Source organism: Phalaenopsis equestris, unplaced genomic scaffold (assembly GCF_001263595.1).
Source record: "Phalaenopsis equestris unplaced genomic scaffold, ASM126359v1 Scaffold001187, whole genome shotgun sequence".
In the NCBI taxonomy this organism is placed as follows: Eukaryota; Viridiplantae; Streptophyta; class Magnoliopsida; order Asparagales; family Orchidaceae; genus Phalaenopsis; species Phalaenopsis equestris.
In genome coordinates, this window is record NW_018165626.1 from 127,789 (window position 1) to 139,585 (window position 11,797).

The 11,797-nt window shown below is 31.3% G+C and overlaps 2 protein-coding genes across 3 annotated transcripts in view; both read left to right on the top strand.

The window, feature by feature from the left end:
• LOC110033448 (glutamyl-tRNA(Gln) amidotransferase subunit A) overlaps positions 1-555 on the top strand; it is a 35,886-nt gene extending 35,331 nt beyond the window's left edge. For both annotated transcript variants that reach the window (XM_020737429.1, XM_020737428.1), the window contains one exon: positions 308-555. In XM_020737429.1, coding sequence (XP_020593088.1) covers positions 308-318 — 11 coding nt within the window. In that variant the 3' untranslated portion in view covers positions 319-555. The remainder of the gene's footprint in view (positions 1-307) is intronic.
• A 1,679-nt stretch (positions 556-2,234) lies between these two features.
• LOC110033455 (DNA cross-link repair protein SNM1) lies at positions 2,235-11,356 on the top strand. The gene is made up of 9 exons (XM_020737440.1): positions 2,235-2,770; positions 4,455-4,635; positions 4,748-4,987; positions 5,064-5,208; positions 5,663-5,797; positions 5,872-5,938; positions 6,020-6,097; positions 10,958-11,010; positions 11,077-11,356. Exons 1-9 carry the CDS (start codon positions 2,299-2,301, stop codon positions 11,173-11,175), a joined length of 1,470 nt encoding a protein of 489 aa, XP_020593099.1. The 5' UTR covers positions 2,235-2,298; the 3' UTR covers positions 11,176-11,356.
• The last annotated feature ends 441 nt before the right edge of the window (positions 11,357-11,797 follow it).

Below are 11,797 nucleotides of genomic sequence, written 5' to 3' on the forward strand. Positions count from 1 at the left end.
CACACACACACACACACACACACACACACACACACACACACACACACACACACGTACATACATATTTATAGGTTCATATATCTAAATACATATGCAAAAGTTTTTTTTTTTAATTGGATCAAGAACTGAAATCTAAATATAACTTAATTCAAAATAAAAACTCGGACCAAATCAATTGAATATATTTGGTTTGATTCAATTTTAAATTTAAAACTAATGAATGCGTACCTCACTTGAAAAGGATTTATATCAGTCTTGTAATAAATAGTTAGTTGTTGTATGACTGATTGTCTGCTTCCTCGTGCAGGTGCGAATTAGCTGCTTCATTTTGGTGAAGGAGAATAAGGCCGCTTTTTGTTTCAGATTTATCAGCAATGGATAAAATCTTTATTCAGGTTTATTTTCACTGACGGTACAATAAAGAAATACTGTGATGTGAGGCTAATAAGATGAAAATGTCTGCAATCATGTTGAGCAGCAGCAGTTCACTTAGGTGCTTTAAGTCTGTATAATAAACATTATGTTTGGTTTTTTTTGTTGTGTTTTTATAATCTTTGAGCATCTTTTTTTCTTATTATAAATTCTGAAATAATTTTGAGAGATATTTAAATTTACAATAGCTTTATGAATTTGCATGAAGTACAGAAAATTTGCAGTATTATATGCAAATTACGAAATTATATATATATATATATATAGTATAATATAATATAATATAATATAATTCGGAAATAATGTTGTTTTTAGGTGATTGATTTGCATTAGTTTAACTAGTTGGACATAAAAAAGTTTCAAACTAAGATGTCTTGCCATATTTTTCGATGAGTGACTAGGGGTGTAAACGAGCCGAACCCAGGCTCGCTCGTTAAGAGTCATTTTGACAACCCTAATCACGTAGTCATAAGATTTTAAGGAATTGGGCAAGATTTAAAACATCATTTGAATTTAAATTAATAATTTTTATTCTATTTTTTTCATTAATACTTTTAATTGATTATAAATCTTTGTAGCCTTGTAGTCAATTAATTTTTTTTAAAATACTACTCATCAAATATATATATATATATAATTGATTAGAAGTATTTTGATCCAAAACGAGCCGAACACGAACAACATGAACAAATTCGTGTTCGGCTCGTTAACTTAGCGAACGAGCTGAACACGAGCTTCTTAACGAGCCGAACAAGAGCTTTCGAGAACAAAGAGCCGTTTTGACAGCCCTATGAGTGACTGACATTATTTCATTCCCAATATTGGTGATAGTAATGATTGCTACTACAAATTTTAGGTACTTCTCCAGCCTTTATTAATAAGATTGTGTGCTTTATCAAGATCTTAATTCTCTTTCTAAATTCATACATAAGTACAATCTTTGTTCTACATAACCTCCCAGTTTACAACCCATTTCTTCTTTGAAATGCCTATGTTTAGAGCTAGTTGGTCGTAGACACATGGGCTTGTTTGAGATGACTACGGATTTCTATTAAAACAAGCATGCTCTACAATGGAACGGTCGGCGCCGACTTTTTTACCTTCCAATGAATATAGTTTTGATTTTGATGGTAGTAATGTTATTTTGGATGAGTTGCTATATTTTAACATACATGAAATTTTGTTTTTTTGAACTAAATCTTGCTAAGTACAACTTAAACTGTCGAACAGTTCCTCGGAATTCCTCAAAATCTAACATAATTTGCTTACGAACATTTCAAAATATTTCAACAATTTAATGATTTCATAACATGATAAATTCAAATTTGTTGTATTTTATTAAATCTTATTTAGCTTAATGAAAGTTTAGGTACATAGCACCTAATTCTTATGCATTTACTTATCTGTTCCTCGGAATCTAACATAATTTGCTTACGAACATTTCAAACTATTTCAAGAATTTAATGATTTCATGACTTGATAAATTCAAATTTGTAGTATTTTATTAAATCTTATTTAACTTAAGGGAAGTTTACGTACATAGCACCTAATTCTTATGCATTTACTTATCTCATACCTAACTTTTAATTTATTTACACAAATAAACAGCTTTTTTTAATGTTTGAAAGATGTATGATAAAGTGGATTACATTTTTTCCATTGAAAGGATGCTTTGGATGTAAAAAATCAAAATTTGGGTGTTAGATATGTAAATACATTGGGTGTTATGTGTGTAAATTTTCCATATTATATTTAACCCTTAAAAAAAAAGAGAAAAAAGTTACAATATCGATTAATGATAAGGCATCCCGATTTCCCGCCGCCGACTTCAAGTCTGATGGCAGTGCAAATGAACTAGCAGGGACGATGAGGACAACCCAATCCCATTCTTCCCTCCCGTCGTTTCCCGCCTCCTCGACTATAGAGTTCTACGAAGACGATCTCTCTTCTTTCATTGATCTTGACGATAATGGCATCCCCATCTGGTCAGATGAAGAAAGCCGCGGCGAAGAAGTTGAACAGGGAATGAGCTTACCAGTTGGTGATGTTTGCTCGACGACAAGCGAGTTCGCAGAACGGGGAGAGGATGAAGGCGGCGAGGTCCGGCAGAACGGGGAGAAGGAGAAGAAGATTCTCGTCCAGCGGGATCTCTTCCAAGTTTGGGGGATCAATAATCCATCGAAAAGGGCAGGGATCAGTGTTCATTCGACACCGAAGAAGAGGAGCCGGAGTGTCATTGGGGATTTTGCGTCTGGTAGGGCTTCGATTAGAGAAAGGAAGGGCGAGAGTAATGGGTGTAATCGAGCACGTTCATGCCCATTCTATAAGAAGATTCCAGGTTAGGGCCTTTTGCTAAGCTATTTTTTTCTTTATGATGAGAAATGGATTTAGGGCCGCTAGGTAAGCTGAAAATCAAAAGAATGCAGAGTAAAAGATTATAATAAATTTGAAACGTTTTAGAGTTATCTGATTGGGTGCAATATAAATGCAGGAGATTATTATTATGATTATTATTATTATTTTGTTTAGTTTGAAATAAAATGAATTTAATGTAAGACCCGATGATGGATGACAAACATTGCTTGGAGTGGGCTATGGTGGCTGATGAGTGGTGGCCAGCGGTGGCTGATGGGTGGTGATGACGGGCTGCTATGGGTGGCAGCAACGATGGTAACTTAGCAGTGTATTTAGCTCGGCCAAATTGACCAGGCTCTTAATACAACACAAATGACCTATTGGGGGTGTTTAAAATTCATTAAAATTTAATTTTGCATTCCTTTTGCTTCAAACCGAGCACCACTATTTTCCAAAAACTTGCATTTGGAATTGTGTACATCTTTTTATTTCAAAGCGAACATTCCCTTACCTATTTCTGTGTTTTATTTTCCAATGGCAGATAAGATTACAGAGAGTCATCTTTAGATGGTTTGTTCACATTAAGCGTAGATCATCTGGTGATTCAGTTAGGAGAGTAGATGTTTTAGATTTGACTTTTGTTAAGAAAGACAGAGGTAGACTTAAAAAGACTTGGCCTTATTGTATAAAAAATGATCTTAAGTTATTAGAATTAAATAAAAATATGACACTCAATATGACACAATAAAGAAAAATGATTCATGTACCCCACTAAGTAGGATAAAGGCTTGTTGTTGTTTGTTGTAACTTAGTCATTTTTTTTTATAGAAATCGTGCTGCCTACCATGTGAGTATAAATGGAATATTTGAAGTTACATAAAAGTAAATTATTTAAGAACCATTTCAATCAGCCCAAACCACAAATTCGAGCGGAGCAATTAAAATTTTTTTATTGAATCATTCAAATTTGAGTGGTATTATTTGATTCCAAATAGGGAGATATCTTAAGGAGATGTTCATTACTGCCTTGAATGAGGAATTTTTAGTGTCTTCTTATGTGTTTCCTTCTTTTTCTGCAATATTTCATGTATTATTTATACCCCAATTGATTCAATGAAAAATAGCTCCGATCCCCTTAAAAATTTAGTTTCTACAAGAGTTTCTGCTGCTAGTTTTTGGATTTATTTGTGAATCAACCATAATTAATGTTTTCTAATCTTAGCATATCATTTTTTCTCTTTTTCCTTTCTCTCTTACATGCCCAACGCTTTTCCATTGTCTTAAGCCACTTTAATCCTTACAAAAACCGAGCCATAACCCTTCCAAAAAATGATAATCCTGCTGTCTGCTTACTGTGACCAATTCACATAAAAAATTTATAATTTTCTAACCATAAAACAAAATGAAGAAGTATAAAGCATTGTCAATTGGCATCTTAGTTAATCCAAGAGTTTGAAAGATTATGGGTTTAAAGAATTAAGCTATATATTATGTGATTAAATGACTGCATGGTCATTAATTCTAATCGTGCAACTAATAAGCACTTATTTAATTAAGTTGCAACCAATTAGTATGGACTGTTGGGTTTACATGTTCTAGTTTTACTTTAGAAAGTTATCCTGAGAAATTTTTTGTTTGTTAATTATTATTCTCTCTGCTATTTTTAGGCACATCTATTACAGTAGATGCCTTTCGTTATGGTGCAATTGATGGATGTTCAGCTTATTTTTTGAGCCATTTTCATTCTGATCACTATGGGGGCTTGAACAAAAGATGGTCGCACGGAAATATTTACTGCACTAACCTTACAGCTCGCTTACTGAAAAGCTGTCTTTCAGTAAATCCACAGTAAGAGCTGCTGTTACATAATATGAATAAATGGTTGCGCATTTCTTTTATTATCTCTATAAACATTCTACTTATAGCCAATGAGAATTTCATTTGCTATCCATTGTTGCAGATATGTTTTCTCACTAGAACTTAATGCTGAGCATGTTATTGAAGATATTAAAGTGACTTTGCTAGAAGCTAATCATTGTCCTGGTGCGGCTCTGATTTTTTTTCGCTTGAAGGATGGAAAGTGCTATCTACACACCGGAGATTTCAGGGCATCAAAATCCATGCAACTGTATCCTTTGTTGGCTAATAATCACATTAATTTGCTTTATTTGGATACAACATATTGCAACCCTAGATATTGGTGATTTTCTGATCTTTCTGAGCATTTCTTGCTATATTTTTTCATCGTCAATCAATGAACTCACTATTTTTTTCAGCTTTCCAGCTAAAGATGATGTTCTAGCTTTTGTTGTGAGGACAACTGTTAAATTTTTATCTAAGCACCCAAAAACTCTGATCGTTGTTGGAGCTTACAGCATTGGGAAGGAGCCAGTTTATCTTGCAATTTCGCAGGCTTTAGGGGTAAGCAATTCTGAAATGATCTCTGCAAAAATAAAATAAAATAAAATAAATAAAAGGAGTGTTTTGTCAACTTAATTGGATAGTTTTGGCTGAATATATTTTCTAGCCACAGACGAAGGCACAATTGAAAGTTAATATATTAAACTTCTCATCTTTTCTCTTAAATCTCTATATGCTTTAACAAATTTTAACTTTGAAATATTGTTTCACGTTCTGATATCTTTATTGATTTTAGCCATTCTCAGGCTGCTGCCATGGTCATTTGACTAGGTCACGCAGTTTATGATGTTGACATTTAATTATTATGGAATTCTATTTAGTCAGCACGAACTCAAATATTTTTGTATTCATTATTGGTTCTTTTTTAATTGATTATTAATTTTCCGGTTAAATTTGTCATGATCAACATGTTTTACTGTGTATCTCTGTCAATACAGATATCTCTCTTTTGTAGGTTCCAATTTATACAAACCCTTCCAGAAGAAAGATCTTGCAATCATTTGGTTGGCCTGAACTTTCCGGAAAGCTTTGTTCATGCACAGAGAGTTCTCCACTTCATGTTTTACCTATTTCTTGTCTACGCCATGAGGTCTGGATTAAATTGTACTTTTTATTTTGAAGACTTCTCCCCTCTGCTTACTTCTTAATAAAGTTACAACACAGAACCTAAAAGACTACCTGAAAACCTGCAAGCAACAATTCAAAACTGTTTTGGCATTTCGTCCCACAGGTGAGCCATTTAAGTTTTCCATTTTGCAAATGTTTCATCTTCTTTTTCTTACAGTTTCTACTGAATCAAAACATTTTACAGGCTGGACGTACTCTGAGAGGACTGCAAGCCATCTGGATCTAATCATACCAGCCATGAAAGGTGATGTCACCATATATGGTAAGCCACCTTGAAATGTAACTTTCAATGTTCAACTTCAATCTTTGATGCTCATTTTAAGAGTATAACAGAAGTATTGTGCATAGCTATTTTTTATGCTAGCATTTGGCTTTTTTTTTTTAGGGAAAATGGTTTTACTTTTTTCTCAGTATGATTGTTTGGGCAGTATCAGGCCAACATTTTGTCTCGAGCTTGGGAAGTTTTCTTAATAATTTATCTTAAATGAAATATTTTTTTGTAATAATGTTGCTAGGATTGATAATGCTTGCAAATATTTATTATATATTTTAAAAAAAATGAAAATTTTAAAATTAAATAGTTGGTAAAAAAAATATTAACATATTTAGAAAAGAGGAGAATGTCAAAAATTTATGCTCTTTCTCATTCATTTAAGGTGTATTATAGATAGGGATGCCTTGAATCTGTTCACTTTTATGCTTACACATTGACAATTCATGGATTGTAGAATTCTACATATGGATGCAACAATCAGCAGCCTCCTAGTTTCCTTTTATGTCCCGTGGTAAAAAAAATACACCCCCTTAAATTTGTTGGAAAAGATTTGCCATTCCCATTTTGTTGATGATATTTTTGAATGCAAGATGGTGAACCCCTTTAGTGAATATATTAACTATTTGATTACATGTTGGATTATAAGGAGTACAAATCAGCCTACTTTTTTAGTTTTATTTTTATATAATGTCTATCTACCTCCACATGCTTAGTTTGATCATGTTATATTGGATTATGAGCAATGCTTTTAGCAAACTTGTTACCATAGTATAATCTTATAGGCGATTCTCATTTGATCTTTTGATCTTAAAGTGTAATTTTTTATCATAGGAGTTCACAATTTTTCCTGGACAATTTCTTGATACTCAGATTGTGTAATTGATTTTTCAGGTTATTTTTAGCTTCTTCATGTTATAAGATTTCTTTTAACTAATGTGCAATATCTCGATGCTTATTTTCTATTCACCAGTACTCTTGCATAGTTTGTATCAATATAGCTTCATAGTCATGTTTTTTTTTTTTAAATAGAATATCTTTTTTAAGATTGAATTTTAAATATTTGAGAATTTTATAAGTGGCCTCAAGGTGAGTTTCCTTTGGTTTGTGCGTGAATTTATTTACGAGATCTACTCCAAATGCAATTTCATGGTGACTATGACATAGGTAGATTCTTTTTGTAACTAGTCTTTGACATTGTCAATTATTGACTTTTGTTCCTTCTTCATTGTTGTCTAGTTTTTAGCCTGAGTTTATTTGAGTTTCAAGGGAGTTTTATTTTATTATATTTATTTCTCCTAATAGATTATAATGTACTTCTACTATAAGAAAATTATCTCTTTTTTGATTGAGTTACTTCTATGTCAATGAAGTATTTAAGCTTGTAGAGTTATTTAATCTCAAATTATGTAGTGAGTTTTTTAGTGTATTTTTTTCATTATCATCATTATTTGTAACAATTATGCCTTCAGCTTTTATGATAAAAAATATTATTCTATCTTTTCTAGGGTATTTTATAAATAGCTTATAGTCTACTTAATTTTGTGCATACCCTTTTTTATTGAATTTTCAAAACATATTCTTTGAGATTGTTTCAATCTATGTAGTGTTTCTTTTTATTTGCATACTTAGCTTTTTGAAAAAAACTTACTGAATCGTGGTGGGGATTTAAAAAAAAGATCCTTCTATATCACCATGCAAAAGGACAATCTTTACATCATAATGTCACATGAACTATCCAAGGTTAACTACCAAGTAGATCATGACACAAGTTATATTCATTTTTACAACTAGAGTAAATGTTTGCCATTGGCAATTTCATAAGATTGGATTTATTTTTTATTTTCATTAGTTTGGCTTCGTATTTCCATTCACTTTATATTTTAATGTAAAAATTCACTTATAACATAATATTACCTTTTCCCTTCATGTAACTCCACTATATTTTAGGGATGTTTTTTTTTTTTTGAAGTTATCTTATCATTGAAGTTATCTTATCATTTATGGCCTATCTTCCAATTCTTATTTTCAAATTCATCGAATGGTATTTATGGAATTTTAATGGTGTTGGTATTTGTAAGGAAGGCTCTTTGAGTTTGTTTTGAAGTTTTAAAGGATGTATATTGAGTCATGTGATATATGGAACGTTCTGTATCATTTTGTATAGCGATAGGTTGTACATGATCATTCTTGGGTAAGGTAGGAGGGTTAACTGACATGGATTTTGATAGTTGAGTTTGCAGGAGAGATTGGATGGGTTTTGTTCTTGTATAGATTTTGATTAAGAAATGAATAGTTCGATAAATGTGATGTCATTTAAAATAATAATATTTTGTGGTTTGTTGATATTATTGATATCCTTTTTGAGTGCATAAATATTCTGAAAAATACACTTAATTGAATACGAGTCAATTTATCTCATTCTTATTTTTGAATGTACACAAAAGACACCTAAAATATTGTTTGAGGAATTTTGTGAACAAATATATTCAAGTTAAAAATTCAATGAGCTAGTTCAAGAGACTTTTGAATTCAATTACTCTAGAAGGTTTCCCATAAATTAAATATGTTGAGGATATGATAATTTCTTTTCAATATCATTTGGAAACATTATTTTGAAAGAGAATAGTCTTGTTAACCTCAAGTTGTCCTAATTTTTATTCAAGCAACTCCATTTTACTGTGAGATGTTGGGAAATGAAGATTAGAAAATAAATCCTTCTTTGCTGAAGAGAAGAGGATTAAGTTTGGTTCAAATAAATTTTGGAATTATTGGTTTTGTGTTTTTAACACTGAAACCAGATTAGTTATTATCATGGTGATAAAGATTGTGAGAATATGGCTGACTTTGGATTTTTTCTTTTTGATAAAGATAAATTCATATCATTCAAGTATAATCAATTTATTATCAATCCTTTATCTTGAATGATATTACGGATTTTTAAAGTTATCCAAATATCAGAGTGGAATAACATGAAATGAGTAGATGGTTGGGAGACACTTGAATAAAAGATGCTATTTGATGCCCAACAATTCCACAAGCTTCACAATGAAATTTTTAATATTAATATTTTTAAATGAGTAAAACATACGTTTGAGATTTTTACAAGTAAGATGACCCAATCTATTAGAACGATTTCAAATAATATCTTGATTAAAAATATAAATTAAGGAAAGATATGAATGATTGTCACTACCATTGTCCTCAAATATGTAAAACCTATTCTTTTAACTAGTCGCACAAGCATTTTCTCTATATTTGGGTTCTGAAAAAATAATGATTAGTAAGAACTGTAACATTGAAGTTGTGATCATGGATTATTATATGAATAACAAGATGAAGGATATTTAAATATTACTAAAAGTTAGTAAAATCTAAAAATGAAATGTGCTCATCTTACAGTAATAGTTGAGAAGTCATCAGTGGAACCAATGTTAATTACCTAGTTGCTAAAATCTTTCCATTCTAAGAACAAGATTGGCAAATTTGAAAGATACTGGCTGAGTTTTTTTGTTTTCAATGGAACCTATGTTAATTGATAGTACAAGGATTAGAAATTACACTATTTTAGCTATACAGCATGATCTTGATAGTGTTTTTAGATAGTTGAAAAGGTCCCTTAGTTCTTAATTTCCTCTCAAGTTGAGCCCTATAGTATCCATGAAATGAATATGTTCTGTTGATTGACCTTTTTTATATTTGTCACAACCATAAGGTCTCTTGTGGAGTTTCCAACAGATTTTTATCATGCTCTTTCTTGTAGCAGTTGCACCTTAAGTTGCTTTTTTGGTGCAATTTTTATCCAATATTTCTGGAGGGCTCAATGGTAATCAGTCCAACACCTTGAGATTTTGTGATTGTCATAATCAATCATTTTGAGTTGGGTGTTTCCTATGTAACAATATTTTTTTGTTTGATTTTGCCCATATAAGGAATAAGGCTTCATTAAGCGAGACTGATCTATTTGCCCAGGATTTGGACGCATACTTGATCAAATTATATATTTAGCTTTGCAAGAAACTTAAAAATTCTCTCTTTCTATATATTATCTAGAAGCATAATCTCTTCACTGCATTTCATCTTTAGATATTGGTTATAATCTAACTCTAAAAAGAAATTATACTTTTATTACATTGATGTATTTAATGACATGGATTGGTTACCTTGTTTATTGGTGGAGAGATTTATCTAGACCTCATATATGAAGGCAAATCCTTAACTTCTGAGCATATTTCAAGGCTTACAAAACTTGATTTACTGAAGGAACATATAAAACTAATTCATAACATGTAGTTTCATGACCATAAAATGATTATGAAGCCTTTTTTATGACAACATGCGAATTTTGCATTTCTTTACTCTAAAGAGGAGGATCCATAATGTGGGGAAATTTCTCTTTTTATTTTTGGAAGATTTTTACTGTATGAAATTACTTTATATAAATGATAAAATGATTGAAATAATCACTTGACTATCTGTGAGGTCCTATTTTCGTCCTAAATTATATAAAAGATCTGATGTAGTCCATAAATTTTTTAGGTAGTTACTAAAATAGTCCTATCATCTAAACTAATAGAAATTAAAGTTAACGGTTTTAAAAATGAGGATATTTTAGAAATTATATTTTTTTTCTTAAATTTTTTTCTTAAACTTAATTTCTTATCTTTTTGCTTGTGCATAGCAATTTATTTCAAGTCTAACATGAGTGGATTGAGATTGTGCAAGTAGAGGAATGAATTAATTTTTTATAATAAATACTTATGTTTGATGTTGTTAATGATGCGATAGCTACATGAAGGTACATTTGTTTTCTCAATTTTGTATTGCTGTTTAACACTTTATGTGTTGCAGGGGTTCCCTATAGCGAGCACTCAAGTTTTACGGAACTTAGAGAATTTGTGAAGGTACATTTGTTTTCTTAGTCTTGAATTGCTTTCTCAATATCTGATCCTATCGTTCTCCTTGACCAGTTTTTGAAACCTGAGAAAATCATTCCAACGGTTAATGTTGGCAATTATGCTAATCGTGCGAAGATGCAGTCTTACTTCAAGGAATGGTTAGAAGTTTAATGTTTTCAATTAAACGTCCAAATATAGCTGAAGTTGATTGGTAAGTGGAATAGAGAAATTATTGTTATCAGGATAGTGTTTTGAATATAGCATATTTGTAATTTGCTCTTGATTGATTCCATCTGTTCAATTTGGTACTCTATGATTGATGCTTAAATGATTTTATTTCAAAAAAATTTGAGGAGGATGGTTCTTGTTTTTACACTGCGTAATCAGGCCAATTTTCGTGACAATTTTTTTATTACTCTTAATGGGACATATTTGTTTGCATTAATCTCTTGTTTTTGACGGAAATTTAATCATTCAGTTTAGATAACCTTTGATATTGATTTAAAATTCATTATCATAGATTTAATCATTGATTAAGACTTCATCAATAGTAAATTTTAGGTACGCGGGTGCATGAAGTGCGCGCTTCAGCGCCGTCTTAGGTTGATACTGAAACTAGTCAGGATTTATCGGAACATGAAAGCAACCTTTTATTAATATAGAAATAGGGTTGCAACACGACACTATGGAAATGGAAAAACAATGGCAAACAAATCTCCAACTAAGGTTCTGAAGAGAAGATTGAGGGCTGTGTGTGTGTGTGTGTGTGTGTGTGTGTGTGTGTGTGTGTGTG